This window comes from Podarcis gaigeae, assembly GCF_964106915.1.
Source record: "Podarcis gaigeae genome assembly, chromosome: 9".
Lineage (NCBI taxonomy): Eukaryota > Metazoa > Chordata > Lepidosauria > Squamata > Lacertidae > Podarcis > Podarcis gaigeae.
This window is the reverse complement of record NC_139685.1, coordinates 10,726,359-10,745,986: the sequence shown is the minus strand read 5'-3', so window position 1 is coordinate 10,745,986 and position 19,628 is coordinate 10,726,359. Positions and strand designations below refer to the sequence as shown.

The 19,628-nt window shown below is 42.5% G+C and overlaps 1 protein-coding gene across 7 annotated transcripts in view; it reads right to left on the bottom strand.

The window, feature by feature from the left end:
* The window catches only part of SLIT2 (slit guidance ligand 2), a 232,194-nt gene that overhangs the window by 37,800 nt on the left and 174,766 nt on the right, over positions 1-19,628 (bottom strand). For all 7 annotated transcript variants that reach the window (XM_083754823.1, XM_083754826.1, XM_083754822.1 and 4 more), the window contains 7 exons: positions 15,489-15,639; positions 13,196-13,270; positions 11,130-11,273; positions 9,243-9,386; positions 6,724-6,890; positions 4,384-4,516; positions 1,068-1,136 (listed from right to left, as the gene is read on the bottom strand). In XM_083754823.1, coding sequence (XP_083610949.1) covers positions 1,068-1,136; positions 4,384-4,516; positions 6,724-6,890; positions 9,243-9,386; positions 11,130-11,273; positions 13,196-13,270; positions 15,489-15,639 — 883 coding nt within the window. The remainder of the gene's footprint in view (positions 1-1,067; positions 1,137-4,383; positions 4,517-6,723; positions 6,891-9,242; positions 9,387-11,129; positions 11,274-13,195; positions 13,271-15,488; positions 15,640-19,628) is intronic.

The window sequence follows — 19,628 nt, the reverse complement described above, 5'->3', positions numbered from 1 at the left end:
GTATGAACCCAGCAAGCATTTTAACAAGTAGGACTAAAGACAACAAAATGAGAATGCCAATATTACAAAAAGAAGAAACCCAAATAATAACCAGAACTAGACCCTTCAGATATGAACGTATTGCTAATACTTCCCTTTGTGAAATAAAACTTGGAACTACATGGCGTATCTGAACAAGTGATTTCCTGAGTGATAATAAATGCACCCTTTTGGAGCAAAACAGGTAAGGATGCAACATTTCTTAACTGGTATGCTTTATATTTAAAGTATTAACCACTTTTGTTTCATAAAAAATGTGCTACTAGAAAACATACTTTTGAAAAATGCAAACACATTTTGATTGTATTTATACATGCTGAAATTTAGTAAAGTTGCTTCTAAGTTTGATATTCTCCTGAAGTCACCCTTAAAGCTGAATTTACCTTCTAAAAAATCCAGCAAGCGGTTCAGAAATTGCTCCACTAAAGATGGTAAGAGCTGCCGCTATTTCCTCCTGTTATTTCACTGTAATGCCATCTACTGCTGTATAACCCTGTTCCAAGCAAACTAATCCAATTTCTCTCTGCAACTGAATATACTTGTGTAATGCCTTTACACTCTTTAATACTGTGTGCTATCCATATAATAAACAACTACATCCAGCATACTCCATGGTGCATCTTTTGGAGTGGATAGCAAGGTACAGTCGTACCTTGGATACCAAACGCCTTGGTACTCGGATGTTTTGGCTCCCGAACGCCGCAAACCCAGAAGTGATTGTTACGGTTTGGAAACCCGAATGTCTGGCGGGGCTTCTGTGGCTTCCTGCAGCCAATCAGAAGCCATGCTTTGGTTTCCAAGCATTTTGGAAGTCGAAGGGACCTCTGGAACAGATTCCATTCGACTTCCAAGGTACGACTGCATTCAGTCTGCATACTTTCTAATGAATTGTGCTATGATTAGTGGACTAAATATAAACTATTTCTAAAATGTGCAATAGAATTTTAATTGCTAAGAGGTCTGGAACTACTTCATTTAATGGAAGAGCATATTTTAAATAACATTAGCATAGAGAGAGGATTACTCACATAAGGGTTAAGTGCTTGTAGTTTGAAAGTTCTTTGGGGACAAGGGTAAACTGGTTTCCATCCAAATAACTACAAAAGGGAAGATAGAACACAATATTATTTAATTGAAATTACCAATAGTTCATTCCATGACTCTAATACCCACACACTTTTTAAATAATAATAATATGACAACTGGGGTTGCTGGGGTAAAAGTTATGTTGCAATTTTAGTGGGAGGGGTAAAATGTTTAAATACTCTGCACGCAGCCTGGAGCTTTCTCTTTGCTGTGTGCAACGGATCACCCGCCCACCCGCCCTTGAGTAAGGGGTTGTTGCATTGACCTTGCTATGCCTGTCATGGGGTAGTCTGCCGTTGGGGCAGGGGCCTGGTAGGAATTTTGTCCATCTGGCTGATTGGCTGGGCCATTTGGTTTTTGCCTACTGCGTAGCAAATCGTCACAACTTGTAAGGTTGCAGTTAGGCACTGGTTATAAATTGGTGGAGGAGGGGTTAGGATAGGCTGGGCCTGCCCCTCCATGGTTGCTGCGGAAAAGGAATTCCGTTAAAGGAATCCAGGGACTTGCCATATTTTCGTCCAATCCCTGGAATGGGACTAGGGCCGGCAAGCCTTCGGGGAGCATGCAGATGAGAATTGAGGGTCTGTGACTCAGCTCCATTTCTCCCCGACTTGCTTTCCCCCGCACTGTCTTTCGGTGGTGCCCGGAAGTCAGTTCTGTCCCCAGGCGGGGGGACAGATAGTCTTAACCAATGCCTAAACAACCACTCACGGTTTTGTATTTAAATAAAGTTGTGGCCAAAATTATGCCAAAAACCTTAAACAAAAATTAAGTGTGCGTTGTGAGTTATTTGGGGGGGGGTGGCTTGGGGACCTCGACACGCAATGATTCCAGCAGAAAAAAGGATCTGATCCAAGTGGGGGGGGGGTCAGCCTGGCAGGCAGAATCAAGTGATGCAAGGCAGTGCCAATCCAATCCAAGAAGAGCAGGTACAAGGTTCCAGCAAGGCGAGAGTTCAGCACTGCCGAATCCATACAGAGCTGGAGCAAGTTGTTGTTTCTGTAACAGGCAAACTCTAAATATTGTTGCAGCTCCCACCTCCCACCTTTTTAATAAAAGGGGCCTTGCCTGTCTGGACAACATTTTGCTCCTATTGCATGCAAGAGATTGTGGTTCCATTGGAGCATCCGGGCTGGAGCGCACAGAGTCTGAGTGTGCGACAGTGCGGCCTCAGGCCAGAGGGATGATGGCAAAATGGGTTCCACATGTGCCACCGCTTCCTGGGCAGTGCAGAGTGAGGGCAATTCTCTCTAACTCTTCAAACTCTAATTCATGGCCTTATCCTCTGAGGAGGAATAGTCAAACCCCGATGTCATGGTGGACAGTTGTTCTTTAAAAATATATCGCAACTAGCAGGTTGCTAGGACCACTGCAAGTGGTCCTGATGTCCAGATGTTCCATGTGAACTCATGGAATCCAGCAGAGCTTTGCTAGAGGTTGTGCCAGATGTGATTGACAGTAGGAATTCGGCTGAAGCCACCCATATAGACCTTTGGTTCATCTGCTTTTTGAAATTCTCCAGGTGTGCCTAGGTTCCTCTCACAGCACACTCAGAAGTGTTAGTCGTGCAAAGCTTCATCCTCTCTGTAAAACGACAGATGTTTTTTGGAGGCTGGGTATGGGTCTTATCAGAATCTTCTGAAGTACCCACGATCACGGTTTTGAGAATGCTCAGAACTGTCAAGGGTAACAGAATATGTCCTGTCATGTACTGGGCCAGATAAACTAAGCACACAAGCAGTCTTTCAGTGGAGGTCAAAACTTCAAGGTGGACGAAGGGATCTTGAGAGAATTTGTTCATCAAACCCTTCAGTCATGTGATTTATTTATTATTATTATTATTATTATTATTATTATTATTATTATTATTATTATTTTATTTATACCCTGCCCATCTGGCTGGGTTTTCCCAGCCACTCTGGGCGGCTCCCAACAACATATTTAAAATACATTAAAAAATCAGCCATTAAAAACTTCCCTCAGCAGGGCTGCCTTCAGATGTCTTTTAAAAGTCAGATTTTATTTCCTTCACATCTGATGAGAGGGCATTCCATTGAGTGGGTGCCACAACCAAGAAGGCACTCTTCATTTATCACGGTGAGGGAACTGCTTGAAGCCCTCAGAGCCGGACCTCAGTGTCTAGGCTGAACAATGGGGATGGAGACGCTCCTTCAGGTATACTGGGCTGAGGCCATTTTGGGCTTTAAAGGTCAGCACCAACACTTCGAATTGTGCTCAAAAATGTACTGGGAAGCAATGTAGGTCTTTTCAAGACAGGTGTTATGCAGTCTCAGCGGCCACTCCCAGTCACCAGTCTAGCTGCCACATTCTGGATGAGTTGTAGTTTCTGAGTTACATTCAAAGGTAGCCTGATGAGGAACGCATTGCAGTAGTCCAAGCGGGAGATAACCAGAGCATTCATTACCTATTTTACGTTTAAAAGTTAACACACTATTCTTCAGTCAGCAAGGCTCCCAAAGCAGCTTACAAAGAATTTGGAGCTCTTCCTTTAATCATAATCACATCTAGAAGAAGTGGGAAAGCAGAATGCAGGAATGGGAACTCTGGCCAGACAAGGGGCAGTAGCCGATAAGTGACTCTCATGTGATAAAAATTGCTCCATGTTACAAAGGCAACATGAGCATCTGAAGACAAGGCCATTAAGAGCTCTCAGAAACCACAAGACTGATCCTTCAGAGCAATATAACCTGGTTCTGAAGATGCTAACCACCTCTTTCCTGTTCAGATGGACCTCCAACTTTTGCTTTCACAAGTGACACAAAGCACTGTAGTGCCCCAGAAATATACTATTTTTAAACAATTGATGTTATAACACTGTAAGACCAAAGGATACATTTTATAGTTGAGAAAAATCTGAAGGCACTATAAAGGTAATCCACAAGAACAGCATACTTTGTTGGTGCTCATATAAACGCAGAGTTATTCTCAAAAAAAAAGGTTTAAAAAGTTAGTAGATCAAGTTTTTACCATTATTGGTTCCAATCAATATCCAGAAAATAACTCCAGCAGAAATAGATTTCCAATGTTTGGATAGCTTCTGAAATGAGCGTTGAAAAGGCAAAGCATTGAAATACCATACCTGAGGTCCTGTGAAAAATATTTAGCAAAGGCAGACTAGGGTCTTGACCAATGGGCAGTCCGATAATGTTAAGTTACCTGCCAAAAGCATCCCCATCACTCTCGAAAGAAACACTGTTGCTGACATTTAATTTTAATTTTGATTTTTGTACTACTTACAGTTCAGTTACATCTTTGGGGATGCCTTTTGGCAAAGTCTTTAGACCTTTGTTGCTACAACGAACCACAGTATCTAGGCAAGTACATTCTGCGGGGCAGCGGGAGAGTGGAGAGCAGCTGTTGTCATCATTTCCTAGTTCATAAAGAGAAACATATAAAGATAAGCCATGCTCAGCTGACAGCACCTAAGAATGGCAGCACAATCATTTTAATCTGTTCTAGATATATAGGAAGTTTCTGCTTTCAGGTAGCTCTGTATATATAAAATATAATATTATCTTCAATTACCAGGGACATGATGTATTTTAACTTCCACTACATGGGTACCTGACGGGACGCGGGTGGTGCTGTGGTCTAAACCACTGAGCCCAGGGCTTGCCGATCAGAAGGTCGGCGGTTCGACTCTCCGCGACGGGGTGAGCTCCCGTTGTTCGGCCCCAGCTCCTGCCAACCTACCGGTTCAAAAGCACGTCAAAGTGCAAGTAGATAAATAGGTACCGCTCCAGCGGGAAGGTAAACGGTGTTTCCGTGTGCTGCTCTGGTTCACCAGAAGCGGCTTAGTCATGCTGGCCACATGACCCAGAAGCTGTACGCCGGCTCCCTCGGCCAATAAATCGAGATGAGCGCCGCAACCCCAGAGTCATTTGTGACTGGACCTAATGGTCAGGGGTCCCTTTACCTTTATATGGGTACCTGCATTTTTAGGGAAAAGGCACTTGGTGCCATAGCTACTGAAGAAATAGCTCCATTGGTTGTGCATTGGGCTCTTAATCTCAGAGTCTGAGTCCCACGTTGGGCAAAAGATCCCTGCATTGCAGGTGGTTGGACCAGATGATCCTTGTTGTCCCTTCCAACTCTATGAGTTGTCTCAACTTGAATGGCACAGGCTTAACTGACCACAAGCAGGGTGAATTAGACTGGTGGTTAAATCCTATACAGTGGTACCTCGGGTTCAGTACTTAATTCGTTCCGGAGGTCCGTTCTTAACCTGAAACTGTTCTTAACCTGAAGCACCACTTTAGCTAATGGGGCCTCCCGCTACCGCTGCACTGCTGGAGCACGATTTCTGTTCTCATCCTGAAGCAAAGTTCTTAAACCGAGGTACTATTTCTGGGTTAGCGGAGTCTGTAACCTGAAGTGTATGTAACCTGAAGCGTATATAACCCAAGGTACCACCGTAGCTGCTTAGACTTGCACAAGCCTAGTGGATTCCTTGACATTTCCCTCACTTTGAACAGCGTCAGGTCACAAACTGCTCTTGACAACATGCAGTATGGGAATGGGAATGGAATTGTTACTGTGTATTGATTCTATAGTTGTAAGCAGCTTAGAAGCTATTTTGACATATATGCAGAGCAACAAAGATATTCAGGTGGAAGTCACAAAACTGGCTTATTTAGAGACTGGAAGCAGATGCTGGGCATGCACAAATCTTCTCCAGCTCTTGATGGAGTAAATTCTCTTGAGAGGCTCAGTGAAGACACCACAAAATTCCCAGTTTAGACATTTTCCTTGTGATGAGTGAGAACAGGCAGGCTTGAGGCCACCATCTATCTCACTTAAGGAACAATCCTAGGGAGAAAATAATGTCTGAACAAGCCCACACATGATACTGAGTTATATTATTATTATTATTATTTTATTATTCAGAAGGAATCCATGCCAGTGCTGCTCCAATTCCAGGGGCTATCATATTGCTAGCTTTTCCCACACAACCTTCTGTGTTAGGGATAGAAGGATCTGTCAATTTCAGTTCCCTCGGTTTCTCATTTTTCCAGTTTTAAATTCATCTCTCTGCATTTTGCAACAATTCGTGATTCTTTTTTAAAAAGTCCTAAAAATTCAACATTTTAGTGCCAACTTCGAATAAACACATTTTTATACGTAGTTTTGACTAATGTACACATTTTTTGCAGGCAATTCCCCTTATATAATGCATTTTTTGAATTCTGAATATTAATTTTTACGCACACGTCCCCCTAATGCATTCTTTTTTTTTCTTGGTTAGAGAACTGCATCGCAAAATTCAGATAAGTTTGAATTTTGAATAACGGGTTTGTTTCCATCTGCATAGTTTTTAAAAGTGCTTATTTGATAGATTCAGCTTTAAATTTGAATGGAACTGAATTTATTTATCTCCCACCTCTATTTTTCACACTACAATTTTAATTGTTGTATTTTAATCTTGTTTTTAAGTTGTATTCGTTCAACTTGTTTTTATTATTGCTTGTTAGCCACCCTGAGCCCGGCCTTGGCTGGGGAGGGCGGGGTATAAATAAAAAATATTATTATTATTATTCTGCCACAGGAGACATACAGCCTGACAGCTCTGTTTCTTACCGTCGTCACAAGTGAAGTCCTGAATGGCAACATCCTGTATAGGAATTTCTTTCAGGAAGTAGGGTTTCTGGCAGCGGGGGTTGCCCGTCACAATGCGTTTTTTCCGCAGCCATTCTCCCAGCCATGCTAAGTGACAGTTGCAGTTGAAAGGGTTGGCTAAGAGGTTTCTGATAAACACACGTGAACAACACAGGGCTCAGTTTCAAGCGATGAAAACGCACACGCAAAAATTAAAACCCCCTGTTTGCACTGCAAAAAAAGTAGGATTTGTTTTACTAGCTCTTTTCACTCCATCCAGCCTTTGCATTTTATGCGATAGAGATGGAGACGACATTCCACCCACAAAAAAACATCCTCTTGCCCCCATCAAATATCAGGATAGCAATTTCGGAGTCTGAGCTGAGTAATCCCGATACCTTAAAATGATTCCTAAATAAGATGTATCACAAATCTGACTTGCTGTCAAGCTATCTACACACAATAATACAGTAATTTAATGTCAAAATGTAGGCTGATTACTTTATATTATTAGCTTTAACCTGACAACAGCTCTTTCATTAATTTGCCTCTTCAAGATTTCCATCTTTTATTTGCTCCAGAGAATAGGTTTTCCATATAAACTGACAGCTAAGTTGATTACATGCCAGTTATAAAAATGGATTTACTTCCAGAAGTCTCAGTGCTTTTGGCACCTCCACATTTCAACAGAGGCCTATTGACAATTTCATTATTTATAAATATGCCATCTTTAATATGCACGAATTAGTCATTAGGTGCAACTTGTCACATTGTGAGAGGGCAGAGGATTAAGTATGCCGGTAATTACGTTCTTCCCTCAGAAATTCCTACCACAGAAACCCCAATTGTTAGACACACCACATGCCTTACTCCCCCCTCCAATATTCATATTTCATTTCACTGAATATTCATATTTCCTTTCACTGAATATTCATATTTCCTTTTACGTACAGTTGACTCATGGGGGGGATTGTTTCAAATGTATCTTATTTAGCCTGCAATCCTTGCACAGTTGCCTGGGAATAAGCTCCATTGAATACAATGGGACATACTTCTGAGTAAACATGCATATGATGACTGATCTATAATTGCTACAATTCCCAACTTTTTGCTTAACACTAGAGCTCCTTTTGAACCTTTAATAACACCCTTACAGAGGACACATTTTCTGCTATTTTCTCTCTCTTTAGATTACCTGCCAATTTCCTCCATGCCTAGCTACAGTTGAAACACAGGAATATGGTCAGTAAAATGGCAACAGCTCTGTGTTGTTCTATGGCAAATATTACTCCTCAGAGCTGTGTGTGTGTATCAGGTGCTCAGCTTTAACCAAACTCCTTTATACAGGTAGTAACCATTTTGCGTGTGTTCAAAGCATGCATGACTATGCGCACACACATCACCACAAATCTGGAAGTGGCAGAGAAAGGGGGCAGATGGGTAACAGGGGGGCTTATACACACCCTGCTATCACATGCAATGAACTGGAATGCAACGCCCCCCACCAACAAATCAGTAGTTGCCTGTATTACACAAGTTATCTCAGGGGTAACCAGATACAGAATCAAAACAAATTATCAAATAGCTTATTATAGCAATATAAGGGGGAAGAAAGAACACTTCCTTTGTGTGTGGGTTTCCCACATTATTTCTCAAAGCGGTTCACAAAAACTCAAAGCGGTTCACAAAAAAGAGACATTTCCCTACTTGTGAGTTGATTGCAATGTGTAGAAATAAGGTGAGTGAAATGCTTGCCCATTTCTGACTGGGCCCTCTTAAGTTACTGAGGCTAATATCTAAAGAATTGCGCCCTGTTGCACATGTTTATTTGCGCTAAGTAAATGAATACATTTATGAATGTTTCGATCACCCGAATAACAGGAACAGTTCAGAGCCTCCACCCAGCTGTTCATGCTCCGTCGCTCTCCCCTTTGGAAAAAAATGGGGTAGCATGAGAAGAAGGGAGTTTTATGCTTGTATCTGAACAACTGCAGATCTTTGGACAAAAGCCTCAGGGCTCTCAATACACCCTCTGAGTATCCCTCATTATCAGAGAGAGCTGCATTTTGTGAGAAACAACCCCTCTGGCTGATTCAGCTGCACTGGTACCCTGAACCAAGGGAAATCTTTACTAGGAAGCCAGAGCCAGACACAATATGCATGGGGTTATTTAGAAACAGTATGAGCCACCAAACAATTAGCAGAGATTACCAATGTATTTTCACACTTTGTCACACAACTCTCAATTTGAATTTTAGCATTCTCTGAAAACTTTCACATACGTGACTTTGCAAGCACTCTTGACTTGTTTGTTGACTGAACTGTGGCCCTCCAAATGTTATTTGACTCCAACTCCCATCAGCCCCAGCCAGCATGACCAATAGCCAAGGATGATGGGATATGGAGTTCACCTGGAGGGTCATAAACAAGCTAACCCTAATTTAGATATAGCACACATGTATAAATGTCAAGTGTTGGCTATGAATGCAAGAACAACTTACAGTGTAGACAAGGAATGAAGAGTGTCAAATGCCCCAGGAGCAATTGTGGTTATTTGGTTATCGTATAAGGATAGCAATCGAACAGAGCTCAGGCCTGTGAAACTGTCATTGCTCACGCAGCTGATGCGATTGCTCCTTAGCATCCTGAGGAAAAATGAAACAAATCAGTTTGTTACTCCAGAGGGTAGTAACACCATCATCCCTAATCAGAACATCTGGAGGGAATGAAGTTGGGGAACAATGTCATAGAGAATGTATTGCACATCTCATCTGTGTACATTTTCCTGTTGTTGTTTCGTTGCTTAGTCATGTCCCACTCTTTGTGACCCCATGGATCAGAGCACGCCAGGCACTGTTGTCTTCCACTGCCTCTCACAGTTTGGTCAAACTCATGTTGGTAGCTTCGAGAACACTGTCCAACCATCTCATCCTCTGTCTTCCCCTTCTCCTTGTGCCCTCAATCTTTCCCAACATCAGGGTCTTTTCCAGGGAGTCTTCTCTTCTCATGAGGTGGGCCAAAGTATTAGAGCCTCAGCTTCAGGATCTGTCCTTCCAGTGAGCACTCAGGGCTGATTTCCTTCAGAATGGAGAGGTTTGATCTTCTTGCAGTCCATGGGACTCTCAAAAGTCTCCTCCAGCACCACAATTCAAAAGCATCAATTCTCTGGCGATCATCCTTCTTTATGGTCCAGCTCTCACTTCAATACATCACTACTGAGAAAACCATTCCCTACAGTTTACTAAACATTTTATCATATGCTGTATTGCATTTTTTCTGAGTTATTAACTTACTAGGTTATTAACTTACTGAGTTATTAACTTACTAGGCATGGATGCTGAGAAATAATATGCAGTATTTATAAAGCACTTGAGGGCATTAGAAGTGCCCTGCTGGATTAGAGCAAAGGTACATTTAAGACCGTTTCCCACAGTGATGAAATAGATGCCAATGGGAACCCCACAAGTGGGACATGAACACAACAGCACTCTCCTGCTACTCCACATATATGATCCCAGAAATCTCTGCAACCAGACCCAACTTAACCCCCGCTCAATCCCCGTCCCAGTTTACAAATAGTGAAATTGGGGGACTTCAGCAATTTGGGAGGCACCAATAGGGGTAAAGTATTTGCCTTATAACCAAGAGCAGCATTCATGCTCCTTGCTGTTTCTGGGTAGTGCTTCTTCTTCCTACCCAAAGGATGTCAAAATAATAGCCAGAGGAATGGTCCTAACTGTTATGTATTGAAGTTCTCACCCTGGGCCAGCAGGGGGAAACTGTAGATAGTTCAGGTCCACATATGCAAATAAGGGATGGAAAGTGACGTTCAGTGATTGGATAGTTACAGAAAATTGTTACAGTTACGTTGTAGTGGAGCTCTATATAAGGAGGCTGGCTGAACCCTTCAGTTCAGTTCTGTTCTGGCCTGTGAATAAACAAGAGCTGTTGAAGAATCGTTGTGTCGTCTGATATGTTCACCCACAACTTAACACTAACAGCTCGTTTTCTATGCAATACCAGTCATAATCGAGGTTGATCCAGGGACTTAGTAATATCCAAAAACATATTGTAAGGAAGTGATGGAGGGGGGACAGTGATAAGCACATTACAAACAATGCTGTTCCACACAGATGAAAATACATGTGGCTACATCTGCTTCCTACACAATACTTCCTTATCTGTGACCAGAATTTACTTCATGCCCTCTGTGCAGCCATATACCTATCCAAAAGATATTGATTGCAATTAGGCGACATATATGATTAATGCATTTTACATTATAAAAAATGTGAGTCAAAGTGAGCATACATCCATACCCAGAAAACAAGACAGAAGAGAGGTTTAAGCAAAGAGAGCAAGCAAAGTAGAGAGAAGATCATACTTACAAAGTTTTGAGACTTTCAAGCCCTTTGAACATTTTGTGGCGCACATTCTCCAGCCGGTTACTGGTGAGCAACAGCTCATTTACACCCGATCCTCCTTCAAATGCTCCTTCTTCAATATCTGTGATTTTATTATTGCTCAGATTTCTATTGTTTCATGGCAAAGCAAATTAATAGGGAAAGTGTTTTGGAAAAAATGATCCATATAATGAAGAATACAAAAAGCAGCGACTAAATTCTGGTCTAGCAACATGATTTCAAGAAAGCTCTAATCTGGGGATAGAGACCCTCTAGCCCACAGGCCAGATTTGGCCCGGGATGAGTCACAATTTGGCCCACAGGGCTGTTTTCCCCAAAACCATTCCACGTTATATATATGGCTGAATCAGCTACAGAACTGTGTTGCCTGTGAGGAACTCAATTGTGCAGCTGATACCTGCAGAAATCAAGCTTGAAGTCAGCACTCATCAGCTGATAGGAAGTGACTTAAAGTCTGCTGACAGGGGTGCTTCAAAGCACTGTATGGGTTTCTTTAAAAGCCCTTCAAAAGCCCCACATAGTGCTTTGAGATCCCAATGATCATCACCTGAGGGTACTGTGACTTTAGGTGACTGAGAGGCGGGCAGCCAGTCAAAACACTGTTTGGGGTTCATTGAGAAAACAAAGGATTCCAGAAAGGAAACAGAAATAGATTTTCTTCACAAAATAACAATGCAGGAATATAGTGACAACATTAAAAATAAATAAATCACTGTGTCTTCTATTGAAAAGCTTCAATTTTAAAATAACTGATTCACTATAACAGATTGTATTATCAGCATTTTGGATGCTTATTCCACTTTTATCCTGCAAGAATGCTGCCTGACACACACACACACACACACACACACACACATACACACACACTCTTGGATTGAGGTCACTCTAAGAAGAACTGATTTCATTAACTTAGCTTCAAGCAGCGAGTGTCAATAGCTATCCCAAATAAAGAGTCAGGCGACTCTAGAAAAGACATGGAGGTGGTTTGACGTATCAGTGCTACTGAACAAATCAGATAGAAACCTTGGCAAATCCTGTGCTGATTTCTGCTGGCTTACTGTTTGTGGTTTAGGTACGCAACACAAAATACCATATTTTTCGCTCTATAGGATGCAAGACTCTCCTGGCTTCAGCGAAAGGAACTAGAAGCCTGTGGAGTGTAGCGGGAACTCGCACTGCACTCTGAAGGCTTCAGGCGGCAATCCCTGAAGTCTGGAGAGCGAGAGGGGTCGGTGCACACCGACCCCTCTCGCTCTCCAGGCTTCAGCAAAAGCAACGCGAAGCCAAGGAGCGCGGAGGGAGCGCTCCCTCTGCGCTTCGGAGGCTTCGTATTGCCAAGGAGCCTGCATTCGCTCCATAGGACGCACGCACATTTTCCCTTAATTTTTGGAGGGGGAAAAGTGTGTCCTATAGAGTGAAAAATATGGTAAATTAGCGTGTGTTGTGGGTTCTTGCACATGGGACAAACCTGGCATCATATGAGCATTAAGCGATTATCCCTTTCTTCTCCCTAGCATATGGAAATTTTGCAATCAAGGATACAAAATACTTTAGCAACTATATGAAACAGGAAAATTTCAACAAGCCTTCCTTCAGTATGACAGTAGGATTTTTGTTATCTTCAACATACTAAGCTGCCTTATAGCAAGCCAGATCACTGGTCCTATCTAGTCCTGTTTTGTCTACTCTGTTGAGCAGTGGCTATAAGGATCTCGGTCTGCTACCTGAGATCCTTTCAGTTGTAAAAGCCAGAGAACGAACTTGGAACCTTGGACATGAAAATGTAGGCTCTACCAGTGAGCAATGGCTTCTCCTTCCCCTTTTGACTGTGCAAATAAACTGGCAGGGATAAAAGAAGAGAAAGAGAGTATGACTGAAACACTGGCAAAAATGAGCACACACGTTTCTCAATGAATACCACAGGCTGGGACATTCTACTGCTTTGGGCTCCTGCAAGAATACTTTATACTTTTTTCTTAAATTATTGCACCAAGCCTACCTACATAAGGCAGGTTGGCAGATAAGCTTACATTTTACGTAGTTGAGGAAGCTTCTTAAAGATCCCTGTAGCCTCCAACACTGTAAATTCATTGTTGTTGAGTCGCCTGTAGAAGGAGTAGCAAGACATAAATTTAGGTTATTGTGACTTGTTTCGTGAAGGTGCGTAAGTGCCAGCAATGACACCAATTCACAGGCAGGAATGGAAGAGAAGCACCACTTGACTGCAGGATAAGGGGAATTTTGTGCACTGTCCAGTCAAAAAGAACAGTCACCAATAGTTGTTGGAAAATATGGATCAATTGCAGATGCTTCGTGCATTAAGTGTAGTTAACAATAATAAACGCTGCAAGTTTATATGAAGAAAGGCCTACAAATTCTAACACACATTGTCAACACATAAAATTTCATACAAAGTACAAGAATATGCACTCTTGCAAAATATATACGGTGAAAAAGTGAAAAATGTATACATTGATAGGCTATTGTATGCATGGACCAATCAACATTGGCCTTGTGCATATTGCCAAACATCACTTGGTAAAAAGGTAAAGGTACCCCTGCCCGTACGGGCCAGTCTTGTCCGACTCTAGGGTTGCGTGCTCATCTCGCTCTAGAGGCCGTGAGCCGGCGCCGTCCGAAGACACTTCCGGGTCACGTGGCCAGCGTGACGAAGCTGCAGCTGGCGAGCCAGCACCAGTGCAGCACACGGAAACGCTATAAAGCGGTACCTATTTATCTACTTGCACTACAGAGTGCTCTCGAACTGCTAGGTGGGCAGGAGCTGGGACCGAACGACGGGAGCTCACCCCGCTGCAGGGATTCGAACCGCCGACCATATGATCGGCAAGTCCTAGGCACCGAGGCTTTACCCACAGCGCTACCCGCGTCCCTGTGAACATCACTTGGAGATGACGCATATCACCCTGGCAATACGTGAAGCTAGTACAGTCCTTCTTGCATTTATATGAACATATAAAACAACCAGCAGTTATAAACGTACAGATTATATATCTATCCATTCCTGCATGTTCTCAGCAGGTCTATTTCCTTAACGCACAGTCTGTTTCAGCATAATTAGAATAAATCACAGCAGCACACAAGCTGCGGCATAACAGCACTAATTTTTGGTGTAATCTATAAGCATCCATTTCTAAATCTGTAACTCAAGCATGAAAGGCTCCATTAACCTCATTTAGAGTTAGAAGCAAGCAGGATTGCACACTAGGAAAAAATAATTACAATAAATGTAAATGTGGAGGGGGGGGCTTATGCAAGCAGCTGTAATTCAGAGCTTTAGCAATAGGCTGTTTTTCAGTTGCAGATGTGAAGTTCCACAAAGGCATTAGTACCTGTTCAGACTGATATTATATTTGGCACATAGCTCCCTGCTTTATTGCAGTCTGAATCGCATAGTGCAATCCATCAGACAAGTTGATAGCTTGTCTTTCTATTTGTGGAAGGGACTTTAGGTCCCTTTCAACTGCATTTCCCCCCCCTCCCATCCCTATTTTTCAGAGTAAGGGTGGGAATCATCAATATTATTAGAACCAGTGGGAAGTGGAGGAAATACTTATCTAGGTAGCTCCAAATGAAACACAGTGGAACAAGGAAGTGATTGATTATCTCATCTAGGAGTCACCTGTTGTACGGTACATAGATCACAGACAACAGAGTACCCAACACAAGGGGTGTTCTGTCCAAGAATCAGCAATTATTGTTGAAGACATAGCAATAATGAAGGCTCACCTGGCGCCTTCATTATATATCTTCAGTGCCAGTCAAAAACATTGCTCTTCTCCCAGGCCTTTGGCTAAGTAAACAATCTATGGCCTTTTAAACCTGTTGGACAGGTTACTGGTTGTTGTTGTTTTGTTACTATGCTGTGTATCTTTGTGCTTTTATATTGTAAACTGCTCTGTGATCCTTCAATCATCATCATCAATGAAGGGTGTATATATTGGACATTCTGATTACTCACTGTGCTTGAACCAATTATATTTTGCACAATACTATACTGTGTAATAGTTGAGAGGTGGGTGTACTTAGTTCAAAGTAGGTAAACAGAGACTGCTTTTGCTGTGGAGAGAACTGTAAAGCAATAATAACGTGCCAACATTTTGTATGGTTTTCTACACTGATATTTGAATTTCTTTTTCTTTGCATTTGCTAAATGTTGTAAAGCAATTAAAACTTAATACAATTGAAAATTCATGAACTGGAAGAATCTGCAACATTCCAAAAAGGGATAAAGGAAGCGCAGTTATGAATTGATATTATCACTACTGATATTCATCCAGCACACTGTTGTGAGCTCAAACTTACAGTTCTGCTGTATACTGAGGAATATGGTCAGGAATCTTGCTGAGCTTTTGATTGGAGCAGTCAACAGTTGTTCCTTCACAACGGCATTTTTCAGGACAAGCCAGGTCTGCAAAGCAATCTCCGCTTAGTTTGGATCTGTAATCTTCGGTGCCTGAGGATAAGCAGAATAAAAATACAGGTACTAAGTTCATCAAGGTGCTGGGATTATTTTCTCGTAGGGAAAAAATAAGAGAGAGAAAAGGGACAGACCCGCAGTACAGACAAATGGGTAATTTAGGGTAAGTTTTATGGTAATGAAGAAACAGTAAGGTTTAAGAGTGGGTTAAATTTCAGAGGGCTTGAAATTTGCTGGGGGGGACGGGACATGTGGTAGGATAACATTAACCGCTTGAGCTTTTCACAGCTGTAGTTTCTGCTGATTAAGTTGTCAGCCAATCCATTCCATTTTACAGTTAAAAACATAAAGCAGTGCTAATTCTTGTTAAATATATCTTATTCCCCCAGTTTCAGGATTAAGTAAATCTTTGTATTCCATTTCATTACCCTCCTTTATTCTTCTATTTCACTGGCCACAGCCCGCCTACGTAATCTCAGAACCATAAAATTTAAAGCCTTGTTTTTCTTCTTCAATTTTTAAAAAGTGTGTAATCCTGATTTAAGCCTCAGCAGCCTGCTATGCTGTAGAAAGCTGCGTGACGTTCCATGGTGCTTGACAGAACCATGTTTTACTCATACCTCGCAACCACATGGTTAGATCAAGCACAACAGAAAATCTCGCTAAGTTATCACAACTTCATCCGCTTAGACCAAGGAGCAGAAGCAATGGGAGAAAGAGGAAAGAGCAGGAAAAAGTGTTGCAGTGGGAAACCGCTCAACATGGCAGGACATCCTTCGGACAGAATGCCCACGGTCACTGCAACATTGCTAAACTGGAAAAGACATAAAGTAGACTGTAGGGAGGGAGATCTCTTCGCCATTCTCCGTGATACAGAATGGAGATAGCATCCTTCACAAGTCAGGAAGAAACATCTATTAAGAAGTTGAGGGTAAGTGATGTGGGTGCAGGGGGTGGGGTGGGACAAAGAAACTTAAATGACCGGTGAGCTCTTCTTGGACAAAAGGTGAAAAGACTGAGACTAGAAGTGGAAAGTGCATCAGGACTGGGACGTGTACTGTTGTTTGGTCCACACACTGAACTCTACTTACAGCCCAAATGGTGAACTCCTGAAACAGGAAAGACAGCCGAGGAAGAAAGAAAGACAAGAGTGATCCCAATGGGAGGAAAAACCCCAACAAAAACAAAGCTCATCTTGCTTTTCTCAGCTAGGGATTGGGTAATATCCTGCCTTCACCAAGGTCCGCCTGAAATTCTCAATTTAAAGAAGTTGGATTTTATTCTACACTTCTTTGATTATATGATGCTTCGGCACTGTACTATATCAAAAAGAGTCAGAGTATAATTAATCTGAAGTGGTACAGTATAGCAAAAAGATACAGCAGACTATCTATTGAACAATTATATAATACGTTCATTTTCATAGGTGAAAGCATTTAAATTCCTAAAATATATTTACTGAAAGATACGGTTGTTTGAGGGCACTTTCACACACATTTGTTAAGTTGTTTAAGGAAAAAAAACACCTCCCCAGTTTGCTCAGCCATACCACGGTTTAGTGCGAACAAACATGCAGGCTCCCAGAGACAAGATTGTGGCTGATTTGCTCGTCTGGATTTCGTGTTGCCATGCAGCACGGAGTTAAGCCATGGTTTACTGTTATGTTCAGACCCAGGCTCCTGGTTATCTCCCTCAGACAAACTACAAACAGTAAGCTATAGAACAGACCTTGGGCTACACCTTGTGGTTTGTTTGGAGCAAGATAAACCATGAGCCCCAGTTTAGCAGTACAGTCATACCTTGGGATACAAGTTGCGTTTTTTTGGGTTATGGACTGCCGAAACCCAGAAGTACGGGAACGGGTTACTTCCAGGTTTTGGCGGTTGCGCATGTGCAGAAGCACTAAATCGCGCTTTGCGCATGCGCAGAAGTGTTGAATCACAAACTGCATGTGAGCAGATACGCCGCTGCAGGTTGTGAATGCTGTGGATTGCAAATATGCATCCCACACGGATCACGTTCGCAACCCAAGTGTCCAATGTACAACTAAGCTAAATGATGGGTTAGCTCACAACAGCAGGTGGAGAAGCAGAGAGGCTGCAATCTACTCCCCGGGAGCTTGCATTTTTGCATTCACCAAACAATGGTTTGGCTCAGTGTCGCATAAGAACTATGAAAAACTTACTCCTGGCTTATTCATTTTCTAGCTCAATGGTCTACAGTTTTCAAATATTATTTAAGGAAAAGTAATTTTTGTGCAGATTTGAATTATATGATTAATAATTCTAATCCACAGGGAGAGCATTGCTTCTGAATGTCTTCATCAAGTGCCACAGAAGTATGTTTGATTCTGTACTGATTTTTTTAAAGGAAGATTGAAAGCTAATTAACAGGAACACATATGCTTTTTCTTTATTTCCAAGAAAAGCACTCTCTCTTTCTTAGGGGCTTGTCAACCTGGGAAGGCAGCCCATCTAAGAGAAGGAAAACACGGGTCCTAAACCTCCGGTGCCTTGTGTGATATATTCAGGAGGAAAAGGCTAAGGAATAAGCCCTACACAAATCTGGAGTGAAGTCTCTCCTTCCGGCAACTCCTGCAGCCAAGCTGTGCCAAACATATTGCTCACATCAGCAGCCCAGCACCTCCATACACACTTTCCAGGCTTGTGTCCCAGAGAGATCACTTCAGTGCTGCTAAGTTTGACTTCACCCCTGGAGGCGTATTCTGTTGCCTCTTGAGACAGGCGGATGCCAACAGCAACAATTGTCTCCCTTGATAAAGTCATAAAGCCACAAATCTCAATTTTAGGTAAAGGAAAGGGACCCCTGACCATTAGGTCCAGTCGTGACTGACTCTGGGGTTGCGGCGCTCATCTCACTTTATTGGCCGAGAGAGCTGGCGTACAGCTTCCGGGTCATGTGGCCAGTAGGACTAAGCCGCTTCTGGCAAACCAGAGCAGCACACGGAAACGCTGTTTACCTTCCTGCCGCAGCAGTACCTATTTATCTACTTGCACTTTGTCGTGCTTTCGAACTGCTAGGTTGGCAGGAGCTGGGACCGAGCAATGGGAGCTCACCCCGTCGCAGGGATTCGAACCGCCGACCTTCTGATTGGCAAGTCCTAGGCTCTGTGGTTTAACCCATAGCACCACCCACGTCCCTTTTAATCTCAATTTTAGTTGACTACTAAAATACGCTTGGCTTGCAGTGGGCTGTTGTAGAAGTGTTGCAGCAACATCACACCACTGTTAGTGAAGTGGTTTTCAGGCAGGAACTACCAGTCACCACTACTATGGTACAACTGAGGAGGTGGGAGAGAGATTCTAGCCCTTATCAAGCAGCTGCTGAGAGGCACTAGGGGAAAAAATTAGGGCACCTCGCCCAGGTGCAAGCATGTTTGAAGTATTCCATGCTGCTGGTTCAAAGGAAAATCTGGACACAGTGTGCAGAAAGTTGTGCTTTTTATATAGGATGGGCCGGAATATGCCTACACTGTAAACGGGTTGCTAATGATGCTCAACATCCCTGAGTCCCATCAGGGAAAAAGGTGAGATTTCTTATTATATATTTAGAACAACACCAAACACTTTCTCTCTGCTAGAGAAAAAGCCTTAATCGCTTTTGATTTTGCAATTCAGATAATCCATTAGGTTTATCAAGTAACTGCCAATTTACAGTCTTCAAGTTCTCTCCCTGATGCATGGGACTTTGGTTTTTTACATAATTTTCCCATTCCCAGTGTATGCAAATGTGGAAATGACTGCCGTGCCGTTTAAAACATATAGTGTGTGAATCACTTCTCAAACCTGACTCCAACTGGTCCTTTCAAGCCAAGAATGGCAAAGACCAGCCCGTGTGCATTTTCTTCCCTCTGCATTTAGCCAGTGCACTACTAAAGGCCATAATACACTTCACATCATCTCTCCAGCTAGAAGATAATGTAGTACATGACAGTAAAAGCAGCAAGTGTAAAATAAGCAAGCTCAAGTGGATAAGAGCCCAAACCAATCAATATGTTAGTCTGC